The sequence below is a fragment of the Martes martes genome, assembly GCF_963455335.1.
Source record: "Martes martes genome assembly, chromosome: 1".
Taxonomy (NCBI): Eukaryota; Metazoa; Chordata; class Mammalia; order Carnivora; family Mustelidae; genus Martes; species Martes martes.
The window spans coordinates 184,499,697-184,515,590 of NC_137888.1; the positions used below are offsets into that span (position 1 = coordinate 184,499,697).

General features: G+C 41.6%; 1 protein-coding gene across 9 annotated transcripts in view; it reads left to right on the forward strand.

Annotated features, from left to right (window-relative positions):
- MAGI1 (membrane associated guanylate kinase, WW and PDZ domain containing 1) overlaps positions 1 to 15,894 on the forward strand; it is a 635,349-nt gene that overhangs the window by 514,077 nt on the left and 105,378 nt on the right. For all 9 annotated transcript variants that reach the window (XM_080808970.1, XM_080808971.1, XM_080808972.1 and 6 more), the window contains exons 4-5: positions 7,234 to 7,440; positions 15,586 to 15,787. In XM_080808970.1, the coding sequence (XP_080665096.1) occupies positions 7,234 to 7,440; positions 15,586 to 15,787 (409 nt within the window). The remainder of the gene's footprint in view (positions 1 to 7,233; positions 7,441 to 15,585; positions 15,788 to 15,894) is intronic.

Sequence of the window (15,894 nt, forward strand, 5' to 3'; positions counted from 1 at the left end):
CTGCGATTGGCTGTTCCTCTGCACATGAAGCTGGAGAGGCTGGTATCAAGGCAGTTTTGCTCCACTCCCTGCTTTGAGATCCTTAGAGACTCCTAAGTTGACAACATCGATGTTGGGGACAGACAAATGGGTGTGCAAATGCCAGTCATCGTTTACATGTTGGGTGAATCTCATCTTCATCTGAAAATGGGACTGCTAATGTCTTTTTTTTCCCATGGGATTATTAATAAAGATTAGAGTAAGTGAATGTGTGGGTAGTGACATGACAAGTGCACAGTCAAGATAAATTTTGGTCAACGTTGCTCTTTCAGTATACATTGTGACACCAGTACCCTCTTCTGTGTTTTAGAGCTTATACTGGCCTCCAACAGTAGGTGGCACTTAAGACTGCTAGGGTTCATTACATGCTAACATTGTTCCCAGCACGATGGTGAGGATGTAGTATCTGAGTCCATCACTCAAAAAAACCTGCTAGATGAGTGCTATTCTTGTCTTTATACCGTAAGAACTGAGGCTGCGAAGAGAGAGGTCCCTTACCTTGTTCAGGGTCACAAAGCTATTGAATTATATTACCCTCTTCAGTTTTCTATGTAAAGCCAGACGGCAGTGGCAAGAACAAACATCTCATTAGAGGACAGTGGCTTACTTTGTGTGCAAACCATGGTTCCGTGGGGTGGAGCAGGTAAGCCAGGGAAGAGTAAAAAGAAAGTGATGGGCGTTTGTAGGAATGATACCATCATGTGCTGAGCAAGCAAGCGGAAAGTGAAATAGCACGGATCTGAAGTCAGCGAGATGTGATTGATGGACTGGGAAGAGGCTGCCGTGAGTCATGCTCTTAAAAACCAGATCCACAAGAGAGGTGTGGAGGAGCATCCCGAGCTGGTGTTCCTGTGTGCTGTCCCTACCTGTGTATTGACTCATTCCCAAAGAATTCCTAATGCCAGCCTGTGCCAGCACTGCCTCAGGCCTGGAGATGTGGTCCACAAGCAGATGTGGTCGCTGCTCTCATGGTGCTTGCGGTCTGGAGGTAAAGACAGATATTGGCAAATTCAGCCATGTGATAATTACAGAAAAGGGCATCGGGAAGGAGAGGTACATGGTTTCCCGAGGACACTTCAGGGCAGCTTTGATCTAGTTGTGGGGGTCAGAGATATAGTCTCTGAGGACAAGTGGGTGGTTGGTGGCATGAGCTTGAGGCTAGGCAAAAACAGATATGTGGGATGTCTGTGGCCTTCTGTACTCTGTGTACATCTGCGTTTTACACAGAGAAAAGAGGAAGGCGTTTTTTATCCTTCCACACCCCAAAGAATCAAACCCATTTTTGCACCCTTGGGGGTGATATTGCCCCATTGAAGACACATACTATGGATTCCAGGCCGTTGGTACTCACTACCATGCTGTTCTGCTTATTTTCAAAAGCATGTTTCATAGGAAGAAGACAGACAAGTGTCCCCTGCCCCACCCACCTCCCATGTGGAATTGCAGACCGGGGGCCAAAGAACCCGAGCGCTGTTTACCCTGGACCAGCCAAGTCCAGACCTGACTCTTAAAGCAGGCATTTCTGCTGCTCCTGGCCTCCGCGTTCCTCATCTACTAAAGAGGAATGGTTTTCTGTGACCTGGTTCCCTCTGCTGTCTATGCAAGGGGTGGTCCAGTGCCCCTCGCTGGGGAGTCCTAGCTAGAAATTCAGAATCTTGGGCCCTTCTGTGACCCACTCAACCAGAGTCTCCATTGCAATAGAACTTTATGGTTTGCACGACGTTTAAGAAAACTGATGTATGACACATGGAGCTTTTGTGAAGATCACGTTTTAGTCCCCTTTTTACATCTTATTTCTAGTGTCTAGCATAGTGCCTGCCTCCCCCCCCAAAAAAGTTCTCTTTAGGTAAATGAATGAATACTAAACTTGTACAAAGTAAGAGGTCATATAGATTTGATTCATTCTGGATTAAAACTCAGGGTTACGGTCCTCCTTAAATATTTTATCAAGCTCTAAAAATTGATTTGCTGTCCCCATTAATTTTTAAATGCATGTCAGAAAATATTTTCTTAGGCTTGGTCATGGCCAAAGATTGTGCCTGTTAATTAAGGCCAGCAGCAGCTTCCTCTTCTGTCTTCCCTTGCCCTCTCCTCCCTCCCCAGCCACCATCCGTGTTAAGTTTTATTGTAGAGCTGATTTTGAAAATAGCTGTAGAGACACATGCATTCCCATTTGGGAGCGAGCCCGGCCACCTCAGGAAGTGTGTGTTGGCTAACGTGGAGACTATAGGACAGTCGGGCTCATGTCTCCCAGAAGCTGTGAAGCCTGCTAGGTGATAACCCAAATTAATTTTTTAATCACTTATAATTCTTCATATGATTTTTCTTTAATAGCGTTACGTGCTGCGTGTATTCCTCACAGGGAGTCTCTTGTCTGTACCATCTGTAAGTTTGCGGTCTACCGTGGCTAGGCATGGCCCAATTGATGAGTCATGTTGGACCTGCCCAGGGCCAGCCAGCTAGACCTGGAAAGTGAGGAGGGCCGGTCGAGGCGATGGAACCCGTGGTGACTGGCCCATGGCAAGTGCACCACCTATCTTGCCCATCCTGTGATAAAGACAACATGGGATTTCGGCATAACCCCGCCCACCACAAGTCCAGGGACCAAAACCACATTCACCCAGAATCACATCGCTAGGACCAATGCGTGACTTACCAATGCTGTTTTGAAGTTTTAGGTTTTCCCCCCTCCCTCCTGTGCCCAAGTCCCTTTGTGCGCCCACGCCTTCACATTGCATCAGCCTTAGGGAGGCTGTTCTTGACTGGGGCCAAGGTGTTGACCTGGCAAGGACGGGGATGCACCCAGGGTAAGAGAACAACTTCTCTGCAGAAATCCTTAATTCAACGAGTGTGTTCCAGGTGAATTGGCCGTGGTCACACACTTGTCATCAACATTGCCTGGAACGGACAGAATCCAAGGAACCAGAGCTCATGCTTCGTTGTGTAGCACTTCTCAGTATATCCAGATTTTAATCAGAAACAATCCATTTTTGGGGCGCCTTGGTGACTCAGTGAGTTAAGCATCTCCCTTCGGCCCAGGTCATGATCCCAGGGTCCTGGGATCAAGCCCCGCATCGGGCTCTCTGCTCAGCGGGGAGCCTGCTTTTCCCTCTCCCTCTGCCTCTTGCTCTGCCTACTTGTGCTCTCTCTGTCAAATAAATAAATAAAGTCTTTTAAATTTAAAAAAAAATCCATTTTTATGTTAGTGAGTAATTCAAATGGTTTTTTAGAATACATGGGGGAGAAACGTATCTGTGAAGGAAAGTTGAACCCCTTGTAGTTAGAGAACTCCTAGAAATAAGCTTTTCTGTAACGTTTGTAGGCAATATGGGTAATAAGAAATGCTGGAGGGATTTGAATAATTGCACCGTTTCCCATTTATAACCCCTTATAGTTTACAGGGTACCTTTGAGAAAGTTACATAATTTGATATTCACAATAATCCTGGGGTCACTCGGGCTGTCATTTCTGTCTCACAGAGGGTGTATTAGACTGCGGGTTAAAACCGTGCCCAAGGCCCTTTCATCATTGGCAGGTTCTTTTGCTTGTTCCTTTACAAGAGTAAAGGAAGAGTATTGAGTTATCTTGCGACAGGCGCCTGAGACACAATGTCTTGTTAATCCTTCCAACATGGTGGAATGAGCTCCTTTGAGAGATTAGAAACAAGCCGTGAACGTTAAGTAGCAGTCCTCACGGCTCTGTGTAGTAGCAGACTTTGGTGTAGTTTAGAGGCTTTCAGTGGACCATCTCCTTTTTTTTTCTTTTTTAAAGATTTTATTTATTTATTTGACAGATAGAGATCGCAAGTAGGCAGAGAGGCAGGCAGAGAGAGAGGAGGAAGCAGGCTCCCCGCTGAGCAGAGAGCCTGATGTGGGGCTCGATCCCAGGACCCTGGGATCATGACCTGAGCCAAAGGCAGAGGCTTTAACCCACTGAGCCACCCAGGTGCCCCTGGACCATCTCCTTTTATCCTCCAAACAGGTGCTCTAGATAGAAAGGAGGTATTCAGGAGAAGGAGGGGGAAAATGAAGGGGGGAGGGAATCAAAGGGGGAGACAAACCATGAGAAACTCTGGACTCTGGGAAACTGAGGGTTTCAGAGGGAAGGGGGTGGGGGGAATGGGTTAGCTTGGTGGTGGGTATTAGAGAGGGCACGTATTGCATGGAGCACTGGGTGTTGTACGCAAACAATGAAGCATGGAACACTACATCAAAAACTAATGAAGTACTGTATGGTGACTAATGTAACATAATAAAAAAATAAAAATGCTGAATTTAAAAAAAATGAATTATTCTTAGAATCCCAGTTTTACAGAAGAGGACAAAGAGGGCTTTTTGTTTGTCTCTAATGGTTAAATGCCTAGAATCACGGAGCCAGTTAGGATTTAGAAGCCTAAACTGTCTTTTTTCTGCTTTGGTGTGCTGGGTACTGCTGATGTCCACACCTTAGGTTAACCTGAATGAGATTCCTCCTGCAATAGTTAGTCTTCCACAATAGCCACTGCGAATGGTCAGCCTAAGAATAGGTACTTTTTTTTGTCTGCAGTCTTAAACTAATTTTTAGGAGCAGGAAACAACTATGAATAAGTGGGCTGTTTGGGGGAGTTTATAACTTCCTTGAGAAATCTGCTAATCATTTATTAAGAAAGATTCTGAACTTGAAAACTGAGGAAAATCCACACATATTTGTCAAATTCGGGTAGAACTTTTGCTTTCCAAACTTTATTTTTGTCAAAAACTGAGGATATCTAAGTTTTCATTGATTTTCAAGTGAGAATAGTTTCCTGATTGTTGCTTTGGTTTCATGGCACTGAAAGTGAATGATATTGTTTGTAAAATTGTAATTATAAAATTATGAATAAAGGGACCCATCCTTTGGTCCCATATTTCAGTGGAGAAGTCTTCACATAGACATTGGTACTTGTTTACTTCCAACTCAAAAATGCACATGATACTTTGGTAGATTGGTGATCAGAAGGAGTTAGAATTAAATTCATTGGAGTTTGTCTCTCCTTTTCTCCCCCCCCCCCCGTGATGATATTTTTTAAATAGTTAGCTGTTTTACTTACTTAACCACGTTAATAGTTTTCGGTTCATGAAAAAATCAACGCTGTGGCCTCCTTTCAACTTTAGCAAAGATATGGGATATCCTTAGATGTAAACTCTATAGAAATGCAAGAAGTTGAGGCACCTGGGTGGCTCAGTGGGTTGGGCCTCTGCCTTTGGCTCAGGTCGTGATCCCAGGGTCCTGGGATCGAGCCCCGCGTCAGGCTCTCTGCTCAGCGGGGAGCCTGCCTCACCTTCCCTCTCTGCCTGCCTCTCTGCCTACTTGTGATCTCTGTCAAATAAATAAATAAAATCATAAAAAAAAATGCAAGAAGAGTCTTGGTTCATATGTGTGCTCCATAATTCTTCCTTGCAACACATATTAGCTTCTAAAAACATACATGGGATGCCTTTCTTCAAGTTGGTTGTATTCAACGACTGTATCTTTACATTAGAAACCTGACAGATGTTTTGAAGAAATTGATACCATCATCTTTTGTGAAAGAACTATGATAATTGAGTTGAGCATAAGCCTCCAAATTGTGTTTTGTAGGTTTCATTCTGGTGTCCTTCAAATCAAACATGGTACCCATTAGTCTACTGCATATTTTAACAGGTGTGGTTAGTTTTCCTGCTGACACACATGATCACACCACTGTCAAAGAAAGTGGGTGTGTATATTCATAAGTGGTGGTTCAAAAATATTTTAAAGAAATAATAGTAATAAAAAAATTTTAATTATAAAACAAAGGCTCAGTAGAAGCCAGCTCTTGAATACCTGTGTGTCTCATTCAGAGCAATGTGTTACTGTCTCCTTTTGCTTTTGTGCTTGTGTTATATAGTGTGTATTTTATGTAATCATGTACTGAGGTTAGACAGTGGGGGGAGTCCTTGGGAAGAAGCAGTGTGTACAAGATTTGTTATTATGTATAAATTCTACTTTACTAAGCAAAGAATTACAAACATTGCTTAGGATTTATTGAAGGACTCTGTGTTATTTATCTTTCTGGCCTTCCTTTAGAAGATGTGTGCTGGTAAATGGATTAGTGGCATTCTAGTGCTGATTTTTTTATCATGTAGTCACTGCATATTATTGATTATAAGCTTATTTTTCATACTTTGGCTGTTCATGAATCACCTTTATGGTTTTGTCCATATCTGAGCATACTATCTATTATTTACTTGAAATATTCTTTAAAATAACATTTTTATCTTAAGTTTTCAAAAAGAAACTCTAATCACGGCCATTACTATTCTTATTCAATTAATTACCTTTTATTACATATAGCTGCCTTTTAAAATAAATAAAATCACTTTAAAATATTGCTTTTTCTCTTTAATTTTAAAAGTAAACTTTATTGTTACTACTATAACTTAGTAGAGCTAGATTTTTCTTTTAGTCCGCATTAAAAATATACACACTTATTAAAATAATAAAATGTAAAAATCCCTCCAGGTACCGCTCAGAATTACTTAACGCACTGAGTCAAATGTTGGGAAAAGTGCCTAAAAGTGAAACGGACATTTCCTAAGAGTGGCCACCATGCCACCATTGACACAGTTTTCTGTTTAAACTTGGCAAGGGTTTACTCCCACCCCACATGACCCTGAGAGTCAAGCCTGCCATTCAGCTAAAGACGTGCCACGTGGTGTTCACCATCCTCCTTTTTATATACTGCCCTGGTTCCCTCTTAAGGAGTCCCCTTATTAAGGGAAGGTGACCTTGACTTTGTAGGCGTGTAAGGGTGCTGGCCATAATGAATTTTTTATTTTCTCTGAAGCTAACTCTAAATTGGATTCAGCATTATGCTGGTGCATACATATAAAAAGGTGACCAATTGAATTTCAAATGTAATGAGGATGAAGTCTTGGTATTCAGTACAGCTGGCTTTGTTTTTAGCCCTAGTAGTATGTTCTTTGCAACGAAATAATGCAGCTTTCCTCCTGACTTCGGAAATCACCATGTCTAGCTGGGTAGGAACAACTTCTCTTGTGACCTATTCCAGAAATGAAATACAGTGTGTTCTGGTTTTCTAGTTTAAAAAAAAAAATTTTTTTTTAATGTGCTGAGAGATTCAGATGTGAAGTCTTGAAAAAAAACACAAAGTATTCTTTCTAAAACATGCAAATGTGTCTCTCCATCACCTAGGAAACTATTATGGGACACCCAAACCTCCTAGCCAGCCAGTCAGTGGGAAAGTGATCACGACGGATGCCTTGCAAAGCCTTCAGTCTGGCTCCAAGCAGTCAACCCCAAAGCGAACCAAGTCCTACAATGATATGCAAAATGCTGGCATAGTCCATGCGGAGAACGAGGAGGAGGATGACGTTCCTGAAATGAACAGTAGCTTTACAGGTAAAGACCGGACTACCTTCCCCTTCGATGGATTTGGGGGGAAGGGATGGTGTGAGGTTTTTGCGGAGAGCGAAGAGAAGGGGTCTGTCCTCAAGAACCACTTGGAGGGGTTGATGAAATTCGAACTGACCATGCAAGGCTTGGGGAAGAGGTGCTATTTTCCCTGATCTATTTTTCATCCTTCTTTGCAGGATTATTTTAACTTCACCCACATATCTTACAGGGACTAGAGGGAAATGTCTGTAGAAGGGAATCAAGAATAATCAGCATTGTTTCCTTCTTTTCAAAACTATACTTTAAGGATATTTGTATTTTGTTCATTTATTTCTTGGCCTTGACACTGCTCCATAATTACGCCTGATGACCTATAAAGGGAAATATGAGAATTTGTTTAACAGTTCAGTATCCATTGATGTTGTATGGAAGGCTATCAGCATCCTTTTGTCTCCTACCTTTGTAAATAGAGATTGTAATTGAACTATATACTGTGTTCAGTTACCTGGTGCAGTTTTTCTGTTTGCCCCCAAATGGAGAAAGATGGAAAAATAATAAATACTTGATTATATCTTACATATGTATTCTATATTACAGAGCATATATTACTCATTGCATTATACATTTAAGTATACATTCAGGGCCATCTGCCCCAAGCTTAGGTATACTGTATTTTATGAGGGGATCTTCAAGGACAATGCCTTTGGGTAAGATGATTGCAGGCTGTGTCTTGCACAATTCTTAAGGGCACCATTCACAGAGGTTATGATGTATATTTCCTGAGTTAGTGTAGTGACCCAGAACTGTTCAAAAATATTTTTCGCTTTATGGGGGTCTGACCTTAGGTAGTAACTCAAGGTGTCGCAACTGTACAAGACATTTGTCACTCCAGTTTGTAATATGGTGACTTTGACGAAAGCTTGTTTCTCCTGTTTTTCCTCTGCTTAACTAATTTCTTCAATATTTTAGAGTATCGCTATGGAGAAGTTATCTATTTGCAGCATATGAGATCTAACCTTCTCCTAGTGACCTTTCCTGACATCACCACACTTCAGTAATTACTTGATTAGACTCAATTCCAATAAAGGGGAAATTAGTTAGCAAACCTAACTGTATTGCGTTAGCAAACCTAATAGGATATTTAGGAAAATGCTTGTTTTAGTCAAATGGTTTCTAGAGCCCATATAGACCTCTTCTGAAGTTTCCTAATTCATTCAGCTCAGAAGCCTAAATTCTTCAAGATGACAATTAAGATAATTTCTGATTTTTTTTTGTCCTAACAGTAACCACTCCTTCTGCAAGAAGCATTGAATAAAGAAGAGGAGACCTACTTTGTTAGCCTAGCTTCTTGGTTCTTGGTAGTTGTCTTATTATAAATGTACTATCTGACTTCCATCACGTGTGAAATGCTTAAGGTTGAATCATAACTAAGTTCCCCCTTCCAGCTCCAAGAACTGGATTCTACAAAAATTTCCATCTTCCAATTAGAATGGTTAGGCAAGGGGCTGACCTATAGTTGTAATAGCTAGGAGAAATTTACCATCTTTTACATATGCATTTATTGAAATCAGCTCATTTCAATTATTTAGAAATACTTGATTCGTGTATAATAGTCCTTGCTGATACGAAAGCAGATTATGAAAAAAAAGTTAATATTTCTTTTAAAAAGTAGCTAACATTGTAATGTCTTGATCTTTCACCAAATAAGGATAGCGAATCATAATATAACCCAAAACATAGTTGTGGGCACAGAAATAAGATTTTCAGAGTGATGTGCATGGAAATCGTTCTGCCATGTGGACTGGATGGTCCCCAGGAAATGTGTGTGCCCTCATTTCTCCTCTATTTATTAAGTAGGTTTCTGGGTATGAGGCAGGAATAAAGTAGGAATTGTTAACTATAGGTTTTAATGCTCTTCCTGTTATTAGCTACTATAAATCTTTGTCTCTAAAGGCCACGCCACTGAATACTCCCTAGAAATCCTGGCATCAAAGAAAAACTCTGGGGCTCAATTTGTCATTGCCGAAACCAGTCTGATCATTCCTTCCGCACACACCCACACAAAAGCCAGGTGGCACCTTATTGTCTTCCTTAGCCTCCTGTCCTTAACACCAAGAAAGTTGGTAGGATGCAGAGAGAAATGATCTTCAGATATACGTGTGTTGGGCGTCCTCAGTATGTTGAGTAAATGCCTTCTCACTTACCACGCTACAACTCTGACAGCTGACAACCTGTCATACCCTAACTCATATAAATTCTTTCAAATAATTGGCACTACCCAGTCTATGATATGTGTATCAAACTAGCTGTGTCAAAGCATTTTGCTCTCTGAACCGCTTTAAGTAGCAATCCACGAGCCTCTTGGAGCATAGAGTGACGGTAATATAATGAGGTCTAGGCTCCTGGTTGGGAGAGTTATGATAAAGGAATGAGTTTCATATACAAATAGGGAAACACAGTGGAGGTATTAAAAATATTTACTGGGATATTTTTAATTAACATGCTTTTGCTGCTATCTTAACTGACTTCTGCTTTGGGTCTTTGGAAGGAGGTATGAAATGTCTAAATAATATGTGGAATGTCTGTAGGCAAAAGAGAAGGAGACTTGTGGCCAAAAGCATCCTGGGGAGGTGGCCACAATTCCTTCCTTTCATCAGTGACTGAGGCAAGAGCTGAGCAACGAGGAACTCATTCCAGATACTTCCCTCAGAACTGACTGTTGAACACAGAGCAACAGGCCAGTCTTCTACAAACTGTGCCTCTATTATGGACCTACACGAGCCTTTGAGAATGAACACTCTTTATGTGTGCTTCCAGAAAGTAGAGTTATATTGCTGACCAAAGCACACAGTTGTTTAACGCTAAATAAAAGCATTTGTATAAGGACCTTGTTTAGACAGCTTAGAAAATCTGTAACAAACCATCACAACTAAAAAGTAGCTGTTTCGTCCATTAACCCCCTCCAGGAGACATCAAAGGTTATTTAATTGTGTTTGAAGGCTTTATTTTTCTCCCAGCAGCCCTCCTATTATTGAACATGAGGTTGCTGACGCTCCTCTTCCATTAGTAGGCAATGATAAAACATTGCTTTGGAACGTCAAGAGATGATATTATTTTAGGAGCTAATGTTTCTCGGGGCTATGTGGCAGGCACTTTGCTAAGCTTTTTACACATATATGAGGGAGGTCTAATAGCTTGTCCAAGATCACAAAGCCAGTGACTGTCAAAGCTGTCATTTCAACCCCAAAAGCTGACTTCAGAGCCCGCATGCTCATCCAGTGTGCTATGTGTGTTTTAAATCAAGTTTATTAGCTCTGTACGCCGTCAGAGATGCACCTACTGCTAAAAGTGGGGGGCATGTGATATACGCTCCAGAAATGTATGTCTGACATGAGTCACCTTCACAAGGCCCCAAGTATGCATGTGTGTATCTAATATTTGGAAGCTTTTTACTTATTATAAGTGAAAAAGTTATTTATGTTCTTTTATGGTTTATAAGTCATTTTCACACGTATCCCCCAAGCCACCTGGAAACGTTGAGAGCTTAGCAACCTAGGCATTACCTTCCGCATTTTGTAGACAAGAACACTGAGGAACAGTGTGTGTTCCCCCACTAGATAGCAGGAGAACCAGGCTTCCTGGTTCCCCATCCAGCCTGTGTTCCAATCGTCCCTTTTACCTATCCTGTTTGGATCCATGGGCAACCTGCCATCAGAGAGTGATAGCAGCGCTCCTCCATGTTTGGTAGATCAAATGAAAGATTTTCTTAAAATCAGAACATATGTCAAAGTCAAAACCATGAGTAGGACTATGAATTCGTAAGTCTGTACTTTGTCGCGGTCTCTCATTGTTGGACTTTTCTTCTTCTTTGAGAGAATGAGGTTGTTTAAGGTTCTATTGAACTGGAAGGAAGACACAGAAAGCCAAACACGTCAAATTGTTGACATTAAATATCTAGAGCTTTTTTTGGTTAATCAATTAGATAGGAGGAATCCTTTGACAGTGTATACACATAGCAAATCGTCACGACGTACCCTTTAAATATCGTACAGTTCTGTCAGTTATACTTCAGTGAAGCTAAAAAAATCTTTCAATAAAAAAATCTATATTTAAGGGGCTCCTGGGTGGCTCAGTGGTTAAGCCTCTGCCTTCGGCTCAGGTCATGATCTCAGGGTCCCGGGATCGAGCCCCGCATCGGGCTCTTTGCTCAGAAGGGAGCCTGCTTCGCTCTCTCTCTGCCTGCCTCTCCACCTACTTGTGATCTCTCTCTCTGTGTCAAATAAATAAATAAAATCTTTTAAAAAATCTATATTTATGTCAATCATACCTCAATTAAGCATTTTTAAGAAGACATGAAAAATATATAAAGTAAAAAAATTTGGATAATTTTCATTTTTCCTTAGGAAATTACAGTTACTTAGATATTTTACCATTATGCTAATATTCCTTTCCCATAGGTAAGGTTTTGGAACACTAGCAGGGGTTTCTTTCTTTCTTTCTTTTTTTTAACATAAATTATATATACTCATTGTTAAGCTGAACCATCTCATATTTATTTTTTCTTTTTTTTTTTTTTTAAGATTTCATTTATTTATCTGACAGACAGAGATCACAAGTAGGGAGAGAGGAGGAAGCAGGCTCCCCGCTGAGCAGAGAGCCCACGCGGGGCTCGATCCCAGGACCCTGGGATCACGACCCGAGCTGAAGGCAGAGGCTTAACCCACTGAGCCACCCAGGTGCCCCAAACCATCTCATATTTATGTCCCACCTATTGCCACAACTCTTTCCCTCTTATATCCAGTTTCTATTAAAATTAATTGGGGCCCCTGGGTGGCTCAGTCGGCTAAGCCTCTGCCTTCGGCTCGGGTCATGATCCCAGGGTCCTGGGATTGAGCCCTGCATCGGGCTCCCTGTACAGTGGAGAGCCTACTTCTCTCTCTCTCTTCTTCTGCTGCTCCCCCTGCTTTTGTTCTCTCTGTCAAATAAATAAATAAAATCTTTCTTAAAAATAAAATGGGTTAATTAGAATTCTTAGGTAAAATTATTGAATGTCATCCGTCGTCCTGGTACTTCTCTAGCTCTTAAAGATTGGGTTAAAAGATGATCACTGGCTCTGGTACATTTGCATTTCCAGAAGCAGGTCCCAGTCCCGAGCACCCAAGATGCCCACACCGAGTGCCAGGTACTTTGGCAAGCATTTTATGTTGTCCTCAGTCCTTTAGTTCTCATGGCTTATGCATCGTTCCCATTTTGCAGATGAGGAAACAGATGCTCAGAAAGGTAATCAGTCTGTTCCGAAGTCACACAGCTAGAAACAGGCAAATCTCTGATTTGGTCTGTCATCTGATGTCACATCCGTCTTTTTCCTGCCAGTTTCCTGAGGGCCAGATCTGACCTGGAGACAAAGGTTAATCCTAACAATGTTGATGAAGAAACTGATGATGGGGACAGCTAACAAATCCTGCTAACTATATGTGAGATGCTGTCCTGAGTGCTTTACTCATGCAGTCTTCCCACAATTCTGTGGGCTTGCTGTGGTTATCCCCATTTTATGGGTGAGGAAACCAAGGCATATAGAGGTTAAGTAAGTGTGTTGCCCACATTAATAATAGGTGAGGCCAGGATTCAAAGTTAGGCAGTCTGGCTCTTGAGTTAGTGCTTGTAATTAGTGTTTCTCTCATTCTCTCTCTCTCTCTCTCTCTCTCTCTCTCTCTCTCTTTTTTTTTTTTTTTTTTGGTCATGCCATATTGCTTCTTTTCTTTTTTTTTTTTTTTTTAAGGAATTGTGATAGAAATATATGGGAGTTTTTGCATAAAAATAGACATTCCTGCTTTCTCTTGAACAATTAGAGGTCTGGGGAGCTGGATGGCTCAATCCATTAAGTGTCTGCCTTCAGCTCAGGTCATGATCCCAGGGTCCTGGAATTGAGTCCTGCATCAGGCTCCCTGCCCAGTGGGGAGCCTGCTTCCCCTCTCCCTCTGCCTGCTGTTCCCTCTGCTTGTGCTCTCTCTCTCTCTGTGTCAAATAAATAAATAAATAAAAATGTTAAAAAAAAAAAAAAAAAGAAAGAAAGAAAAGAAAAATCAGAGATCCAGAAACACTGAATCCACTTTTTCTCAGGATGCTGATTACCTGGCACTGAGTTCCCTGCTCTGCTGAGACAGGTTGCACTCTCTCCAGTGCTCCCTCCAGACCTATCATTTGTGCCTCTGGCCTGGCACTATAGATGCAAGAGTTTTCTCCATACTGGCAGGAGGACAAAATCCCTCCTAGAAGCTGAAGGTTCTAGTGATTCTTTTGAGAAATCATTACCTCCGTCCTCCAAGTATGATTCTTATACCTGGGTGCTTTCAACATGCACATTTTGGAACCTTCTCCCAAACCTGTTCTCTGTCACAGGGAGTCTGAATATGCGTGTTAGCATCTCTCCAGGTGATTGTTACAGCCACTGACTGGTGAGGAGTGTACATTCTAAAAACAACAGAAATGGATATATGTTGGCTCCTAGAGAACTAACGGCAACTCTTCTGAATCTTGCCAAGTTTGGAATTTATTTTTTTATTGATCAGTAATTTCAAAATATTTCTTCCATGTTGGCCCAATTTCCTTTTTCTACTTCAGAATTCTAGTTGCTTTCTTAATCTGCAGTCATGGCTACAATGGTAAAACCAACTCAAATTGGCTTAATCAAGAATTTAGGGGATCAAGTAGTTGAAGAGACCAGGAATACATGGAATCAGTGGCTCAATTAGGGCCATTTGGTGCCTTTCTCTATCTTTCCTTCCTGCCTTTCCTCTATGTAGGCTTAATTCTAAGTCAGGTCTTGCCAAGCTGTGTCCAGATAGCCACCAGCACCTACAGCATGAGAATCCCCATGAGAATAATCCCAGCAAACACTCCTATGCCTGGCATTCACCTGTTTGCTTTGGATCATGTGCCCAATACTGTCACAAAGGCAAGAGTGATAATGTGACTTAGAACCAGCACATGACCTAGGAGTGGGTTTAAGTCAGTCCCCACCTAGACCACCAGGACCTTGAATGGACAGATTTCCAAAGGGAGGTCTGAGAAGGGTTTCTAGGAAGAGATGGGAGACATGCAGGGCAGCCTCTTCGATGGTGGTGGATTTTTGGTGGAGATGCTTGTTTAAAAAGCTCGACATGTCCTCCATCCCAATGTTGAATTACCTTCATTCTCATGTGCGTCATTGGGCGCTGCTCATCAGAGAAAGATTTGAAAACAGCCTTTTATTATTCCTCAGTCTGCTTTCAGGATTCAGAAATGTCTACTGGAGAATTACTGTGGGAGATAGGAAATAACTACAACCCCTGATTATTGTGTTTGAAAGCCCCATGGAGAATGATGTTTAATATTCTTGGCCTCTATAAAAATTCAGCCAGAATGTCAGCAGTGCCATTTGTGGATACTTCGATGACATCGCCTCTTGATGTTTCCAGTTAATAAGAACGCAAGGAGATTCATGTACTTAGAGTCTTCTTTTAAGACCCAAGTCAGATTAGTCCACCCACATGATCCTGTTCTAGGGGTAACTGTCTTGGTTTTCACAGGAACATTCCCGTCACTTTTCCAAAAGAGGCTCGAATCTGACTCACTGGTATATAGTCTAAAGTTTTGTATACTTTCTGGTTTGATATGTCAGTCTTTGATCTTTGCCACTGTCTACCAGGACTATTTTAAATAATTGATACAAAAATGGTTAGGATGCCATCGACACTGTGTTTTCAGCATGGACTCTGTTCTTGCCTCCAATGCCCGCTGAGTCATGAAACCAAATGGAACCTAAGAGCAGGAGTATGGCTCAGTCTGTGTTTCAATGGCCTTATTAGTACAAGAGACTCAAGGTTTTGAGTCATGAATTTGTTTCTTCTTTGGCGTGTCTAAGATTCTGAGCAATGCATTATTTGAGCATGTCTTTCTCTTTGGGTATAATAAATGTGGTATGTCATTTTGATATTTTCTCTGGAAAGAACTTCCAACTACATAAAATGGAATGGAGTTGATGGCCAGCAATTAGGAAAGAGTGGGGGCTTTTAAGGATATAGATGTGGACAGTAGTGAACTCCCCGGTTTAGGATATGATTGATGATTTTTTTTTTTTTTTTTTCTCTCCATCTCCCTGTGATTTCACAGCCGATTCTGGTGACCAAGAAGAGCACACTCTCCAAGAAACAGCACTACCGCCTGTGAATAGTGGCATCGTTGCTGCTCCCATCACGGACGCTTCTCAGAAGTTCCCTCAATACCTACCTCTTTGTGCAGAGGATAATTTAGGTCCTCTACCTGAGAACTGGGAGATGGCCTACACTGAAAATGGAGAAGTCTATTTTATAGAGTAAAGTATACTGTTCCTCCTCCCTGAAGTTCTCTTCCTTTCTGTCATCCCCCTTCCTTCCCATCTCTAGTGGCTGTGCTGGTCAATTACATCTAAAAGGACTGGTC